The sequence below is a fragment of the Eubalaena glacialis genome, chromosome 9, assembly GCF_028564815.1.
Source record: "Eubalaena glacialis isolate mEubGla1 chromosome 9, mEubGla1.1.hap2.+ XY, whole genome shotgun sequence".
Taxonomy (NCBI): Eukaryota; Metazoa; Chordata; class Mammalia; order Artiodactyla; family Balaenidae; genus Eubalaena; species Eubalaena glacialis.
Genome location: NC_083724.1, coordinates 71,161,669 through 71,179,235, shown reverse-complemented (window position 1 = coordinate 71,179,235; position 17,567 = coordinate 71,161,669). Strand labels below are relative to the sequence as shown.

General features: G+C 38.1%; 1 protein-coding gene across 1 annotated transcript in view; it reads right to left on the bottom strand.

Annotated features, from left to right (window-relative positions):
- Positions 1 to 17,567, bottom strand: part of FOCAD (focadhesin) — a 304,027-nt gene that overhangs the window by 66,683 nt on the left and 219,777 nt on the right. Inside the window, exons 23-26 of the mRNA XM_061200467.1 lie at positions 12,849 to 12,937; positions 9,642 to 9,686; positions 4,954 to 5,062; positions 1,869 to 1,985 (exon numbers count right to left, since the gene is read on the bottom strand). Of these exons, the coding sequence (XP_061056450.1) occupies positions 1,869 to 1,985; positions 4,954 to 5,062; positions 9,642 to 9,686; positions 12,849 to 12,937 (360 nt within the window). The remainder of the gene's footprint in view (positions 1 to 1,868; positions 1,986 to 4,953; positions 5,063 to 9,641; positions 9,687 to 12,848; positions 12,938 to 17,567) is intronic.

Here is a 17,567-nt window from a genome sequence, read left to right as displayed (position 1 = left end):
TGAAACGGAGAGCTCTATATGCTCCTTTCCTATATGTAATTATGGGAAAAGAAATGAATAACAACGCTAATAAAATGACAGGGCAGCTGAATATGAACAGCTTCAACAAGAGTCCTGTGTTAGAGAGCTCCACCAGACATTATATAATTTATAAATATGTCTCAAGTGGGGAAGAAAGACCGTTTATCATTCCTCAGTATTACCCACTTCAAATTTTCAGACACACCATAAAGGCCGTGTTGTCCCTTGCAGTCAAAACACATTAAAAAGTGTTCTTAATTCTATACTCGTTTGCTCTCTAAGCTTTAGTACTTTAAGGATAAAAAGCAAACATGAACTAAGGGATTCTTTAAGTTAATATAGCACTATTACAATGACGATACTACTCAAAATGACCCAGCTGCTAAGACAAGGGAAATAAAGAAAGTAGCTTTTGAAACAGGGCTTTGAAAAAGTATAATAATGCAAGAATCACAAAGGTAAGAGGCAACCCCGAGCTGGCTAGTAAAGACATTATTCTTATTGGATTGCAAGAACTAAGCAGCGCTATTAGAAGTCTAATACGATATCCTGCCCTGCTGAATATCTGAACCAGACAGCTACTGCAAAGACCTCCATATAAGTTAACAAGGTTTTCATCCATCATTAAAGAAATAAGAAAACTTCTGACAGAAAACAAATCATCGTAAACAAAGTACTTCTTTGAGCAAAATCTACCTTCCAATTTAATTCTACGTTATCTAGTAAGTCATTTTTTGTCCTCAAGTATAGTAAAAAAATCTAGTTCCAGACCCTAAGCCCCAGATGGATACATACCAGGTCCTCCTAAGGGCAGGAGGACAGAGGCACACAAAATGTTGTACAAAGAACACCTAAGGCAATGAAGTTTCAGGCTAAAATCGTGATCTTAGCAACAGTTCAGGACTTGTGCTATATTTTTATTCAAATCAACTGTAATCCTCTGCCACTCAGCTGATTGTCCCATGATCCCTATAATTCCCTAAGCAATGGATAGTGATAAGGCAGAACCAAAATAATTCCATGCAGATACAGAAATAAAGCATGCACTACAGCCAATAAAGGGAAAATGAAACCTAAACCAACAAAGTGTGTTTTCAATTTGCTTCAGATCTTAGCATATAAGCATGAAGAAAGAGAATGACTAAGTAACAGGTGCTTTTTTATGATCAACAATATTACTTTGTATTTATAGAGCATTTCACATTTTCAAAACATTTTCCTGTAGATTATATAATTTGATCCTCACAATCTTCTATAAAGTTGGCAAAGCATTCATTTTTACCTTCATTTTACAGGAAGGGAAAATAAGATGATAGGTTAAGTAAGTGCCAGGTCAACAGTCACAAAACTAATAAGAGGTGAAGCTGGGGCTACAATCACTGTAGCTAATATTGCTCAATCACCTCATTTTATAAACAAGGACACAATGGTCCAGACAGATTAACTGAACTTCCCCTGGTCACATACTCTGCAATGAAAAAAACTAAGACCAGAAACTCATGGTCCTCCATCTTCAGCCAACGTTTATTTTACTACAACTGTAGCGCTTGACTCTGGTTACACATCAGAATAACTTAGAAAGCTTCCAAAACGCTGATACCCAGGACCCATTCCCAAGCAATTACATCAGAGGTGAGGCCTATACATCAGTATTTCTTTTTTCAATATGTATATATATATATATATTTAAAGTTCCCCAGGTGACTCTAATGTACAGCCAAGGCTGAGACTTATATCTAATGTATAGCTAAGGCTAAGATTTACACTATATCATGGATTTCGCATGAACAATTGATATAAGAATCAACTCTTGAGTTTTCTAATTATTTTTTATTTCTCGAACTTACATAATAAAACCAGGAGAAAAGTTGTCCTCTGGGTTGGTAATGGCTATCGACAATGACCAGAAGAGTATCAAACACCATGGAAACCCATGCTTTCATTGAAAGGAAATTAGGTTCAACCTGCAGATGAAGGGAAACATGAAATGATAATGGGAAAAAAGAAAAAACCTAAACTTTATTTCTAGAACCAGGTTACAACCTCCTTCTGTATGAAAGAATGAAGTGCTGTTATTAAAAACTAAACTTCACCTGCCAGGACTGCATGAAGTAGATAGGTATTTGACAAATACACATCCTCACCTGTGCCCCAACGTGAATAAGACTTACCTTTCATACAAGACTTAGCAGAGGTGAGAGGATGAGGGCTGCAAAACAGAACAGATCTGGGAGCTCCTTAGAGCTCTCCCGTGTTCAGTGAGGGTAACATGGTGGTTAAAGGAAGAGATGTGCAGAGAAACCAACTTAAACTTTCTCATTTCTGACTTGTCATTTCAATAAAGCAGCTGACAAAATGTTTTTACCATCTCTAGCATTTCTGCTTACTATCACTATACTTACCACTCAAGAATCGTCACATTTGCCTAGGCAAGTAAGTAAGAAAACGTAAATGATCTTCAGTTTGGAAAAGAAGAGGAAAGAGAATGCAAAAAACAAAACAATGACAACAACAAAACCCAGCTCAGTAAAAAGAGAACTTGGTTTTAAAAAAAAAAAAAAAAAAAAAAAAAAAAATCATTCATGAGGGACTTCCCCGGTGGTCCAGCAGTAAAGGATCCGCCTTCTAATGCAGAGGACACGGGTTCGATCCCTGGTCAGGGAACTAAGATCCCACATGCAGCGGGGCAACTAAGCCTGCGTGCGTGACAACTACTGAGCTCGCGCACCTCAACGAGAGGGCCCACGTGCCGCAAACTACAGAGCCTACATGCTCTGGAACCCACGCGACACAACTAGAGAGAGAAAAAACCTGCATGCCGCAACGAAGAGCCCATGCACCACAACTAAGACCTGACACGGCCAAAAGAATAAAGAAAATTAAAAAAAAAATCATTCATGACCATGGATGTCAAAAAACATTCATTAACTCACATGGTAACACACAAGTGGTGCAAATTATAAAGGTCAATGCAGTGTTAAGAAACCTTGGAATTAATTCCTTGAATCAGACAAGACCTTCTTCTTAAGATCTTTAGTTGTTGGTCAAATGCAGGTTTGAATGAAGTTTGAAAACTTCAACTTTAATCAAATAATGACATCTTGAGTTTATATTGAGTAATAGCCAAAGGCAAGGTTATCAAGAATAAAAGCAAAGCCCCATCTTTGGCTTGTGAGGCTTCTCAATGTTTTGTGTACTGTGTGCCATAGCACAGGACAAAGGTTGTGGGAATAAAGAATAGAAGGGCCTAGAGCTCAAACTCTGAGCTAGACCTCCAGTTATTACTGGGGCAAATGACCTGTACAACTGGTAGTGTGACATAAATAACACCAAAACGAAGGGATCCTAGGAAGGCATGTTTACTTTTTAGGTTGTAGGTCTACCTAGCATGTTGCCTCTGCTAAAGTATTCCACGGCTCTTTCAAAGATATGAAACATTTCCACTCTAAAAAATTTTCATCTTTCTCATTATTAAAATAAGATTCTGGGCTTAAAGGTAAATTTTCATATGGTAACTAACTACATTTTTATCCTTCATGCAATAACTCCTTGGCCTCCTTCCCTTCCCCACATGTAATACACATTTGTAGCTTTTGCCACACAGCATTATTCTCTTGTTTATTGGTAATAGCACCCTTTGGGGAATTCCCTCCTCCACGATTTAAAGCTTGGTTAAATGCTCAATCAAGCTACTCATCCTATTCTGCTGAAGGTGTAGGCATGGGACCCACGGGATTCCGAATCTTAAGTGAGTGATGCAAAGACAGTGAATGACTATAGCCGATCCATCCCAGTAGGGGTAGTCTTCTGAGATGGTTCATCAGTACCTGTGCGTGGACTCCCCAGCTTGCCTCCTGTTCTTCTCCCAACTCAGTTTTTAAGCTTTGCCTTCAATTCCATGGGATTCCAGATTCCTTATTCTTCTAGTTCCTTTTTAATTTAAATTAGAGTTGGCTTCTTGCCCAAAAAGAACCCACCAAAAAAGAACCAAAAAACCCTACCATGAAAAAAGAATACAAATGGTCCATCAGGCACTCTGTGGGGACAGAGATAGGCTGAATAGCATTGAATAAAGCCCAATTTTTTGCAGCAAGAAGTGATGAAGTATATACTGATGCTGATGATAATAGTTACTATTACTGACTATTTACCAGCCACTGTGCCTTACATATATTACTTCATTTAATCCTAACAATAATCCTATCTGGTAAGTATTGTTATCCCCATTTTACAGATGGGGAAATAGGTTCTGAAAGGTGAGGTTACCAACAATAAGCCATAGAGCTAGTAAATGAAAGTATTAGGATTTAAATCTAGGACTCTCCTACTCCAAAGCCTGTGTTTTTTAACCACTTGACTATATTGTCTCCAGATAATGATAGCTACCAGAAAACGGGGCTTAAAAGAAGAATAAATCCATGCCTTTTTATTTTGACAGATATGAATTATCTGAAAAAGTACATTGGAAATCAACATTGGCCAGCTTGCCACATGTTTAATTAAGAAATAAATGCCTTGCAAAAAATGAATAGGCACTTTGTCACTGACATCTACAATTAAAATGCAAAGTGCAATTTTTTTCAGTCAGTAAACACTGCTTATTTATCATGTTTTTGACATCACTGTTCACTTTCAGTAAGCCTAGTTAACCTCCTAAGATTGGTTACCATGATGTAATCACAAAAAGACAAGCCCTGTTGCATAAAATTGGTACCTTCAAATGGAAATGACCACTTAACTGTGATGGAGAAAGCAAAACAGAAAAGCAGCAAAGTGTTTTAGAGGACACTAAGGCTTACGGTATAAAGATGCATAGGGTAGCACAGCCAATGAATATAACCTCCTAAATTCAGGGCCAGGCTTTAGCAGAAGTCTCACTTTTCACACGTTACACAACCAAAGGCCAACTGGTTCTAATCACCCGTAACTCACCTCCAGGACCCCCTCAGAGTCTGAGGAGAGGCTGGCTTCATGTTTGGAAACGACGACAGCAAGGCTGCTTAAGGCTAACAGCGCGTTGCCTTTGACCACTGGGCTGTCTCTGTTTAAAAAGAAAAAAAATCCAAGAGACGATTTGGGGGCATTAACCAGGAGAAGAGAAGGTGCTATTATAGGGAGGGCAGATGAGGTCAAAAAGCACTTCCATCCCTTCACAGAGGCTTGTAAACACTGGTCTGTTGGTTCCCTGATGCCAGCAGCTTCTTTCCTCCTTCTGACACTAGTGCTGATTTTTAACTCTTCTTATACATGTATGGTCATTATACTTTGGGTAACTTAAAAAATTCAATAAGATCATACATCTAAGCTTCCTCTTTCTAAAATTTTTATTTCATCATTAGACCTTACATTTCCCAAGCCATCTTCTTCGGTGTCATCTTTGGCCAATATAAAAATGTATTGATTTGTTTTGGAAACACAGCAAAGGACAGTTGTGTGAATAAGCCCAGCAGAATGGAACTGGCCCCTGGCTTTTCTAAAGCACTGGTGTGTGGAATCAGCTTCTAGTGAACCACTTCAGACGGCATACTTTAACAGCAACTCGACACACTGGCGGCTTTCCTCCGTCATTATCATTTTCTCCTTCTTTCTCTTAATATGCCAAAGCCAGCAACCTTAAAGTCAGTCTGTAACATAATTCAGAAACCCTAGATAAGATGCAAAAAAGGCTTGTTTTTAGACTATTTGGATAGAGAGTTGTCTTTTTATATCACTCAAATGGTAGTTTTCTAATATTGGCAATAAAATCTTAAGTTTGACTTACGAATTTGGTACCAAGAAAACTGAATCTTTTAAATACACTTACCACTGGAAAATGTACATTTAGTATTATTCCATAATTCCAAAGTGAGCCTATAGAATAAAATCCCCAGTGGGACACTGATGAGATGCTCTTGGCTTGCTGACTTCATCGTAACAGAACTCAGGCAACACAGCACCCTTACCATCGGATAGTTCAGTTCTCAGGGAGTTCTACGATTGTGGGTTCCCATAAATGCAGAGAATGCTTCCCCATACCTGGACTTGAGACCTGAACTTTAATCAGTGTGTACATCCAAGAACTACTCCCTTGCTTACCCTGGTGCAGAAATAGAACAGATGGGCGGGATGAGGAAGATTTCCAGCCCTGCTCCCCATGCAAGCCTATTGTCTCTGGCCCTAGGCCACAGTCATGACTGAACATGTGAGTTAGTGAGTATCAAAAGGTTAGTATACACCTGTGTTCCTGCATTTTTGTTTCCATTTGGTAAGAATGGAACTCAGGACTTGCCATTATCAAGTTCTATCAATCCATCCATTCCTTCCTTCCTTCTCTCTCCTACTCTGGGGTGATTAAGCTCAGTGAAGGCTTGCTCTGCACTCTTGATCATTTTGTTCATCTCTTCTTAGTTCATTCCTCCATGAGGCCCGTCATACATTGATAAGACAACAACATTTACACTGAGGGATGGGGCAAGGGGAGAAAACAGAAAGGAAGACTTGAGGTTGAAGCAGTTTTGCAGTGAGGATTACTGGGAACTCCTATAGCTAACAATAAAACACCAGGAAGCAAGGCAAGATGTGGGCATGCCCAGGTGTCCTAGCCAGAAAATCATTTAACAAAATCGAAATTAAATCCTTTATTTTAATATTCTCCCTTTCCTTTAACTGAGAATACCTTGAAGCCTGTTCTGCTACAAAGTGGTCATGAATCCCTGAAGTAAGATTAAAAAAAGTTTTAAATTCTCAGTGAATTTATCACCCTGGAGAAATTCTTAGATGGTCAACAGAAATTGGGTATCAAAATCTTTTAAAACAAAAATATTAGTCAAGATGACATAAAAAGTGTCTTTTTAACCCTGAAATTCTGAAAGAGAATTTAGCTTCAGTTTTAAAACAGTGCCCCAAATCACTGTATTTCAAAAGTTTCTCTGGTCTTGACATTCCTGAGCATGTATTGTTCTTGTAAAATGGGGTAAAACGTATTTAAAGTCACTGGTAATTAGATCTTTGGATGCAGACTAAATGCATATTTGGACATTAATCTTTGAATAGGAAAAACTAGTCCACAGTCACAATGCACGCTTAGGCCAAGTTACACATTTCATAAAGGTACGGTGACCAGCTCTCTTTTTTTTTTTTTAACATCTTTATTGGAGTATAATTGCTTTACAATGGTGTGCTAGTTTCTGCTTTATAACAAAGTGAATCAGCTATACATATACATGTATCCCCATAGCTCCTCCCTCTTGCGTCTCCCTCCCACCGGTGACTAGCTCTTGAACATCTTTTCATTCCCCACATGCCTTGCAGTGAGTTATGGAGAGAAGACACTCCATACATACACAGTGAGACAAATTCAAGGAGGAGCTGGCCAGGTGAAACTCTAGAATAGGTTCAGCAAAAACTCTTCACCTTGTTGATCACATAACTATCCCCTACCAGTCAAGTAGCAGTGACTAATTTGCATAATAACATGTCAGCATCAGTGCAGTATTTATCTAGGCAACACCACTGACATTTTAATTAAATTGTCCTTTGAAACAAACAGATGCCATTAACCTAATTAAAAAGCTCAAGGAAGGATGAGCTACAATGATGCTTTCTTAGGGACAAAGTATTACATTACATATTAGTAAAGTGACCCAATCCTTTGGGGATTTTTATCTTCAGGTTCAAATCTATTTAATTATTAACAATGAAAATAAATTTACATCAATAATCAGGTTTTATCTGTGTTCTGATTCTTAGTCCTATCCCTGATGCTTTTAAAAATGCTCTCAAATGAGCAAATCAGTCTAATCCTGTGACTAGTGTTTTACTTCCTACATTTAATTTATGCCTCAGAACAAAATAAGCCCTACATTGGCCCAAAGTAGCCTGTGGCAGCCATGGTCCAAGGAATAGAAGGCTAAGCTGGCAGGAGATGGTGATGCGGTCCTCACATGATTGGAGGAAGTCAGTGGGAAAAAGTAAAGAGAAGGCAGCAGAGTGATTTTTTCTTCCGCTCTATCATTAATCTCTCAGCCTCTGGACCTTAACTATCTCCTGCTCACTTGCTGTCATGCCTAGTATTGTCAGGATTGCTTTAATAAGATAAGGTCTATAAAATACTTGGAAATTTTTGATGAAAAGGTAACACCATGAGAACATAAATTATTTTTACTCCATACCACTGAGAATGTGAACACACTCTTTTTAGGTATTAGTCATGAAATGATGCTTTGCAAATCTAAGATTAAAGTCTTGGTGAACTACAATTTTAGAATGGAATCTGCCAAAACTACTGGAGAGGCAAAATTACAGTTTGTTTTAATAGAAAGCTACTAGTTTCTTCAGCATTTGAGCTTTTGTTGCAAATGTCAGAGCACTGTTTTTAACAGGAACTAAGTAGACTACATAATAGAACAAACTATGAAAGGTAAAGATCAAAGGCAGCCCCCCATCCCAGCACCTCCTCCCCTCCAATAAGCAGCTGAGTGCTCTCCCACTGTATCTGCAATTCACCAAACTAGATAAACAGACACAAATGAGTCCCTATCAAAGCCTCTCTGTACTTTAGTTTTCATTTTGTCAACAGATATTTCCCATTGCCTCTCACGGAACTGAGTGTAGGGGAGGATTACCACTATATTCAGAAGACATGATGCTGAGTAGTGATCAGGTATTGAGATCAGGTTTTAGAGCAAAGTACCTGCTTAAGAAATTGCTGGTGGAAAGCAAACTCTAAGGTAGGTGGTGTTTTTTGGTTTTTGTTTTTTAGGCAAAATCTATGTAGCTACAGAAGGTTCTAGGACATGAGAGAAATAAACTGTAGTTAAATATTTCTAGATAATATAGACTTTCAATACATATGAAATTCTCTGGGTCAAAGGTATATCTATATTATTTGGTGAATAAGAAGAAAGGAAGTCAAACAGCAGCAAGCTAAGGCTAATAGTGAAAAGGAGAAGTGTATGTAACTGACATGTAACTTACTACCAGGAACAATTAGGCAGCTTGCTAACAAAGGGACCGGAAGAGACTGTTCAAGCAAGTTCACTAAGGTATAATTTTCTTAGTAAGAGTTGGCTTAAGATAAATAAAAAACCTCAAGGTAGCAACACTCAAGTTATTTTTGTTAAAACAACCATAAGGATATGATGGAAACTGCTTTTTTACTGGGTCTTCACATTAGTTTTTAGTATTAAAAAATTCAATATTTAGCTACCCTGAGCCCAATAACACCAGGAGAAAAAAAGGAGGTACTACCTTAAATTATTTACCGGTTCACAGTTGAGATTTAATCATCTGTTTGTAAAATAGACATAATTCACATTAGCAAAGTTTTTTTTCCCCTGTACTAAATCACAATCCTTTAAATCTAAGCCAAAGCACAGGGCATTTTGTTAGGTGTACAGCATGGGCACAACTTTGATGTAAAGTTATGTGCCTATACTGGTTCCTCCATATTTTCACAGAAAGACATGTAGTAAGAATTAACTGGATAAGAGAAAGGATAACAACTGATTTTTTAAAAAATAACTGAAAAGTCCTTTAAATCCTTAAAGTAATGAAATGCCAGAAAAGGAGAAATTGTTCGTACCTGTGAGGAAAAAAACTATTTATAGAAAATTCCTGGTAAGAGAATAAATGGATCTTACTTTGCAGCTGCTTTGGTGACCTCATCAGTCAACATGTCTCGAACCCTGTGATACAGATGGAAAATAGGTATGAGAGTTTATAGTAGAGCAAGAAACCAATCTTTTTGCTTATTCATCAATTAATAATAACCTCTGGCAATGACTCCAGATCTTAAAACTTCCATGTAGAATTTTAGTGTAAGGTGAAAGAACTGTCATAAGGGCTTCATTTCCAAGACAGTTTCATCTTCCTAGTCCTTAGGTTACTTAGTAGATGCAGGGAAGGAGGTGAATGCAACTAATGTATAGGCAGTGTTTTCACGGTGTCATCTCTTAAACTGAGTGCTGGGTATACAAGTGTCCTTTATATTATTCTCTGTGATGGACTGAATGTTTGTGTCCCGCTGCCCCAAATTCACATGTTGAAATCTTAACTCTGAATGTATGGTATTTGGAGGTGGGGCCTTTGGGAGGTCATGAGGGCGGGGCCCTCATGAATGCAATTAGTGTCCTTATAAGAAGAGAGAAGAGAGACCAGAGAGCTTGCTTTCTCTCTGCTCTCTGCCATGTGAAGCTATGAGGAGAAGGCAGCCATCTGCAAACTTAGGTAGCAGGCCCTCACCAGCACCAGGTCTGCTGTCACCTTGATTAAGGGTTTCCCAGCCTCCATAACTGTAGGAAATAAATTCTGTTGTTTAAGCCATCTGGTCTATGGTATTTTTGTTATAGCAGCCTGAACTGACTGAAACATTCTCTCTTTTCTGCACAAGAGCTCACCAAAATAGCAATTTACTGCTTCCAAATTGTAGATAATAGAATTGTCACTATGTATGTATACAAAATAAAATTTAAAATGTTCGCTATGGTATACGTGAAACTAATATAATGTTATATGTCAATCATACCTCAATAAAAAAAACAAATGTTGGTTATAAAATTGAACTAAAAGAAAATACTTAGATTTGTGGATTTAAAGGAAGGTATGTTCAATTAAAATATTCACAGTTTTTTTCATATAAGAGTCTTGAGATAAAGTGAAAAACAATCATTGACTGCCAAATTTATACTCTGAAGATGATATCATAAACATGTTCACTATACATTTTGAGTTTCAGAAATTCAAAGTTTTTATAACTATCATAAAAGTTTTGCAAATATAACTGTATTTGCATTTGAAATATAATAAAATCTTAGCTATTCAGCACTCTTTGAGAATGAGTCATTCTTAAGAACCAAGTTTTTCAGATAGTTGCAAACTGCTCCTTAAACTTGTACTTTATAAAACCATTTGACAGTAAACTTCTCTAAAACGTATTGTCCAATCTTGGTCTCCCTAAATGGAGTATAGTGCATTCAGTGTATTCTTTTACTGGTCAACGTGAAATATTGACAGATGATGACTTGCCTGTACTTCTAGGGCCACACCCTCCATTAGTTCCCTCCTCTTACCTACTTTCCCTTCTCTCTGCTGCATCACCAATTTTTCCTTCTCCACTTGTATTACTCCCCTTAGCTTGTGAACACACTATAATATCTACCATCTTAAAAGAAGAAGCCCTCCAGCTACTGCCCCATTCCACTGCTTCTCACACATCAGAACTCATTTAGAAGAGTAGCTTATACTTATGACTCCAGTTTATCTCTTTCCACTCTCTAGACCCTTCTATAATTTGGCTTTTGTTCCTACAAAACAGCTCCTTCATGGTCACCAGTGACTTTCAAGAGGCCAAATCTAATGCTCAGCTCTCAGTCTCCATCTTTTGTAGTCTCAGAGCAGCATTTGACACAGTCGGTTGCTCCTTTCTTGAAACACTTTCTTCCTTCAGCTTTTAAGGTGGCTTTTACGATTCCATTCTCTCTTGGTTTTCTTCCTACAACACTAATCTTCCATCTGCTTTACTGGCTCCCTCATCATGTCCCCCATTTCTAAACGTTGAAGTGCTCCAGGGCTCAGTCCTCTGACCTTTTCTCTATCTTTACTCATTCCCCAGATGATCTCATCCAGCACTGTGATTTTAAATGCAGTCGATATGATGATGATTCCCAAATTTATATATCCAGCCCTGACTTTACCCCTGACCTCTAGACTCATAGTCAACAACCTACTTCATATCTCCAAACTGCAGGTCTAATTAGGTATCTCAGGCTTAGCAAGTCTCAAACCTGATTTCTACCCTAGACAGACATGCTTTTCTATAGTTTTCCCCATCTTAGTAAATGGGAACTCCATACTTTTAGTTATTCACAGTCAAAATCTTGGAGTTATCCTTGACTTCCATCTCTCTCTCACATCCTTCATTCCATATGTCACCATGTATATTTGGAAGAGTACTGCTAACAGACCACTCCCCAAATTATCATTTTCAGAAGATGAAATTAAAACTATGTGTAAAGGAAAATAGCAAATAGGAAGCGAAATCCAAATTCTTAATCTCTAATCTTAAATCCAATGTCATAACGTTTTAAACTGCATTGCTATTTTTAAAATGAATCTAGGAAATGTAACTTAGAATAGAATTAGTTAACCATAAATGTGTACATGTGCGCACACGCACACACACACAGCTTCTGCTTTTCTACATGTGCCAATTGTTAGTAAATAAAAAACTGAAACCAAGTAACCTTTGAACAGATTTTTATATTAAAGAAACCTGTGGCTACAGGCAAAGCTATTTAGATTCTGGGCACTTTACTTAGATTTAGGCTGCTGCGACATTAATCTGACAAGGTATTCATCACAACCCATGTAACAATTTAAATTGCTTTTAATGTGCCAGCACTTACACATTTCTAGATAATATAGTGGGAATTCACTGGGGGACATCTGCCAAAGAAATTAAAGCCTTGACATGGTAAAATTGCTCCTAATAATGAAGATGTCTTGGGGAGGGAGGATCAGGGGAGTGGAAGGGTATTCCTTGACTAAATGGGAAAAACTCAATTTTCATTCAAAAGCATATAAAATAATCAATTATAGAGAAAAAGGGAAAAACAAACCATTTTCACACTGCTTTAGAAAACAATAAAAATATTTAAAAACCATGAATAAAGCGCTCCTTCTTTGATCTGGGGAGGAAATAGAAAATACACCTATCACATCTTCAGCCCTTTGCCCTTCAGGCTCATATAGAGGTTAAAATTCCAACATTAAAGCCTTTAAAGTGGTCACCTTCTCCCTCACAGTTCATTTCCCATAACAAATAATGAGCACAGAAAGCCATCCCTTACCAGAGCCAGGCTGTGCTTTTTTTGTATTGCACCTCCTCAGGTCCTTCTTTTCCATGTTTTAACTGCAACTCCAGCTCTCCTATCCTCCCCTGCAACAAGCGCAGCATCAATCAGCATGCAAACTCTATGGTCAAAATTATCTTAAAATTTCTTTGGAAAACACTTAGGTAACAATCCTTTCCCAATTGGCCTTAGGTGTTCCTGATAAGATATCAGATTTTGACAGAGGATGTGTGAGGAGAGAGAATTATATCACTGCTCAGGGATTTCCACATTCACCAAATAAGTATATCCTGGAGAAGTTGTATGTTTGGCAAATTTAGTGCAGAGCACTTCATTTGGGGATATCTATTAAAAGCAGGTTTGAAGTCCATAGGTCCTAATCAACAAATCCCCTATATCGTAAAAACTGCCTGTGTCAGCAGCTGACAATTTCAACTGACATGATACTAAGATTGGGGTCTGGGTACCAGTATTCTAACAGAATGGTGGAAATGAGTAGGAAGTATATAACACTTAAGATTTAGGTAATGTATAACAAAAGTTATTCTCAAACAGATGCACATTACATTTCTATTTCTTGACTAAACTTATAGATATAACTCTCAACCTGTACCATGCAATAAAAATATAGCTAATGTCATCATCCCTTTAAGGGCAAAGCCTTCAAATATATATTATCTGTTCTATTTTTTTACACTCAGGATTATTTTGACCAGATGCTTTCCCCTCTACTCCATCACCAATTACATTATTTAAATGTAATTAAAATTCTGGTTTATTGATACACCCTGAACTGAACAAGAACTCAGACTGCACATTGCATTACTGACTAATACCAAACCATTTTCAGAAGTGGTCGTGCGGCTCACATTCTCACTAGCGGCAAATAAGAGTCCTGGCTGCTTCACATCCTCACCAGCATTTGAAATTACCAGGCTTTTAAATTTTTACCATTTTGGGAGGTGTAAAATGGGGCCCATTATGGTTTTAATTTTCATTTTACTGTTTACTGAGACTGAGCATCTTTCCAGATGTTTAATGACTATTTGGGTTTCCTATTCTGTCCATTTTTCTATTGGTTGCCTTTTTCTTATTGATTTTAGAGTTCTAAGGTGTGCTCTACAGGAGAAAAATTAATCTCTCTATATATTCTAGAGAGGAAAGCAATATAGCTTTAGGTTAAGGATGTGGGCTCTGGAATCAGGATGTCCTGACCTAATGCCATTTCCACTTACTTGCTGTGTAAGTTTGGGCAAGTTACTTCACCTCTCTAAGCTTCAATTTCCATTTGTAAAATATAGCAAACACCTAACTCATGGTATTAGAGCATCACATAAAATAATGTGGAAAAGTGTCTATTTAGTGCAGTGGCTGGTACCAAATAACTGCTACCATTACCAGGTTTGCTGTCAAAAACAAACAAACTCCCCTTATTATCTTCTTATAATCTATTCTCTCACGAATATATCTAAATCCTTCTTGAAATAATTCATATTTTTAATCTGTACACTCTCAAAGAGTAAAAGGTTCCCCAAAATGTAATATCCAGACTATAAAGTTGCATGTCCTTGTATTTCTCTCATATATTCTCAGTTGCTAGCCTGTAAGCTCATTGAAGAGTACAAGGATGGTTTTATCCATCTAAGGAGTCCCTGTATTTTGCACAACCTCCAGCACACAGTGCCCTGGGGCTCACCAGTTCAGGCACTCTGAGATCTGATGGGTATTCTGTTCACATCCTTCATAGTTTCTATTTACTTCAATCATGTTCATCCCCATCCCTGTGTTTTCAATGATAGAATCCTGACCCTTTCATTCTCCCTCTGTCTCTTGGAGCAAGGTATCAGAGGTGATCAAACTGGCAAGATACTGATATTAATATTTAATATTGATAGCAGCCTCCCAAGAGGCTAGGCAAAATAGAAAATCATGTTTATTGCCTTCTCTGTTTGTTACGCTTCTTAAATCATGCCTCTTTCCTCCTAAAACATTTACTTTCCATAATGCTTTCCCAAAAAAGACAAATAAGAAATTAAAAGGTTAAAAATCTGCTCAGAAATAAGCAAAACACAAAAAGGCCAGTATATGTGCAGCCTCTTGAGAAGGCCTACTTTTCTGATCTCTCCTGTAGCCATAAACCAGTACAACTATTCTATAGTGACTAAGTAAATTTCTCATTTTTTCTTTCTCAGAGTCTCGGTTCTTCTCAATCTCCTCTTCTGAAATGTCTCTAATTCCTTCCACCCAGCCCCTGTTAGGCTATTTATTCAGCTCTACTTTGCATCCAATTCTTCACCTACTGATAACAGAGATCCAATGGCATTTAACTCAGTTACCTCTGCTTCTGGTTAACAGCTGTGGTTAAGGAGGGGGGTAGGGTGGGGACACTCACTGGGAGAGAAAAAGCTGAAATGAGATTTTTAAAAAAAATATATTTATTTATTTATTTATCTTTGGCTCTGTTGGGTCTTCGTTGCTGTGCGCGGGCTTTCTCTAGTTGTGGCGAGCAGGGGCTTCTCTTTGTTGCAGTGCGTGGGCTTCTCATTGCAGTGGCTTCTCTTGCTGCAGAGCAAGGGCTCTAGGCGTGCAGGCTTCAGTAACTGCGCTCACAGGCTCTAGAGAGCAGGCTCAGTAGTTGTGGCGCACGGGCTTAGTTGCTCCGCGGCATGCGGGATCTTCCCGGGCCAGGGCTCAAACCATGTCCCCTGCATTGGCGGGCGGATTCTTAACCACTGTGCCACCAGGGAAGTCCTGAACTGAGTTTTTTGGATTGCCTGTAGATTCCAATTATTAATTTATCTATTCCTCTTCCTTTGTAAAAAAAATCTTCAGTCTAGGTAACCACAAGCTTGCTGATTACAGTGAGCAAATTTTACCTAACTCTAAACCTGCACATTAAAGACAAACAAACAAACAACCTTTACAAATGGTCAAAGAGTAATCTACCAGGGGTCACAATTCCTGACTGGTTTTGATTTCAGATTATTGTGCAGCCAGCTGACCAACTCAGAAAACAACTATCTGCAGTCAACCTGTTTTAACCCCTCTGTCCTGTATGAGGTCATATTCAGAGTTCCTAAGGGCCCTTTAACCAAAGGCTGGAGACCTTAACCTCCTCAGCATCCCACAAGGGCAGCAAGGTAAAGCCGACTTGTAGAGGGCACTTTACCAAAATGGACTTGGAACTGTCAATCAACTCGTATCTGCATTTTTCAACTTAATGGGAAGAAATCCAAATACCTCCCCATGTCAACCACTTTGATATGCTTATAATTCAAAATCCGACGTTCTTGTGGAAAAATTAGATAAGGCTGGAAGCTGACGCCTAAGCAAAAGCCACTAGCAGTGTTCAAATTGCAAACATTCACATTATAGTCAACCTCTGGGAAATAACGTAGAATGCACCTTTTAGCGTATCTCCTAGGCTTATTGAATAAAACATGGCTCCTCTAAATGATGCTCTAGTCTAATGCTACGAAATATGTCTAACACCAGATGGAAGTAACTATACCTCCTGTACTGAACGAGGAGTTATCCTCCAGGACGGAAATTCTTGATATAGATGAGGAGTTTGGCAGTTGCTCTAATTCTTCTAAGATCCCATAAATTCTGTTTAAGTGTGTGGGCTCATTTAAAAAGACTTGTTGAACAGTTAAAATGCATCAGCATACTTTCAAATAATAGTGATAGCCTAAAAAGCACTGCTGTACTTTTCAAATAATACTGAAAATCTTATTATAGTCCCTACTTTGAGTTTCACCTCTTAATCCCCAATTCTCAATGGAACTAGACTTATTACAAACCCAAAGGAAAGAGATTTTAAGTGATAAATAAATAAAGATACACACTATCACCTACAACAGTAGAAAGGCAGAATAATTGACTTGCGTTACTAAAAATACTCAGCTGGCTTTTCATAAATTGATCTGTCCTCTAAAATATTAAACCAATTTGCATTATTTATAACAACTAATGAACGGTGTTAGGGAAAATGCACGATGCAGTGGCCAAGGCTGAGGCTCTGAAATCAGACAAATCCAGGTTAAGTTCCAGTTCTCTCATTTACTGACTGTTAGGTTTTGTGCAGTTTGCTTTGCTTTCCTAGCTAACCCTGCTTCCCCATCTATAATCCCATTCTACATGAGGTTAACAACATCCACTTCAAAGAGCTTCTGTAAAGATGAATTGAAATACTATACATTAAATGTTGGACAGACACTATTTATTTAATAAATGGTAGCTCTTGTTAAAAAAAAGAAACCACCGAGGGTTTTTTTTTAATCAGTTGCTTGTCACCTGCATGTTATACCATAATCCTATTCAATTTCGCCTTCTTTATGCTAAGAGCTAAATAAAATTCTCAGTACATGCTACAGGAGGAGTTGCTCTTGCCGGCTCCAGGTGCCTATACTGGAGTACATCCTCTATTAAAGCATCAAAGATTTGTACTGGCATTGCTAGTGGACACGTTAGTCTCCTGCACTGGACCGGGAGCTCACTGACAGGAAGGAGTGCTTTATTCCTCTTTCTACCCCACACACCCGGCACAGGACCTGGCCAGTAAAGGACGTTCCATAAATGTTTGGTGAAGGAAAACACTGCACAATTACAAAGGGAAAAATGAGTGTGCGAAAAAGTGCATACTCTGATGAGCAATCTCATTCTTCTTGAATAAAAACTATAATTGGTTAAGGGTGTGTATGGGTAATTCATTCA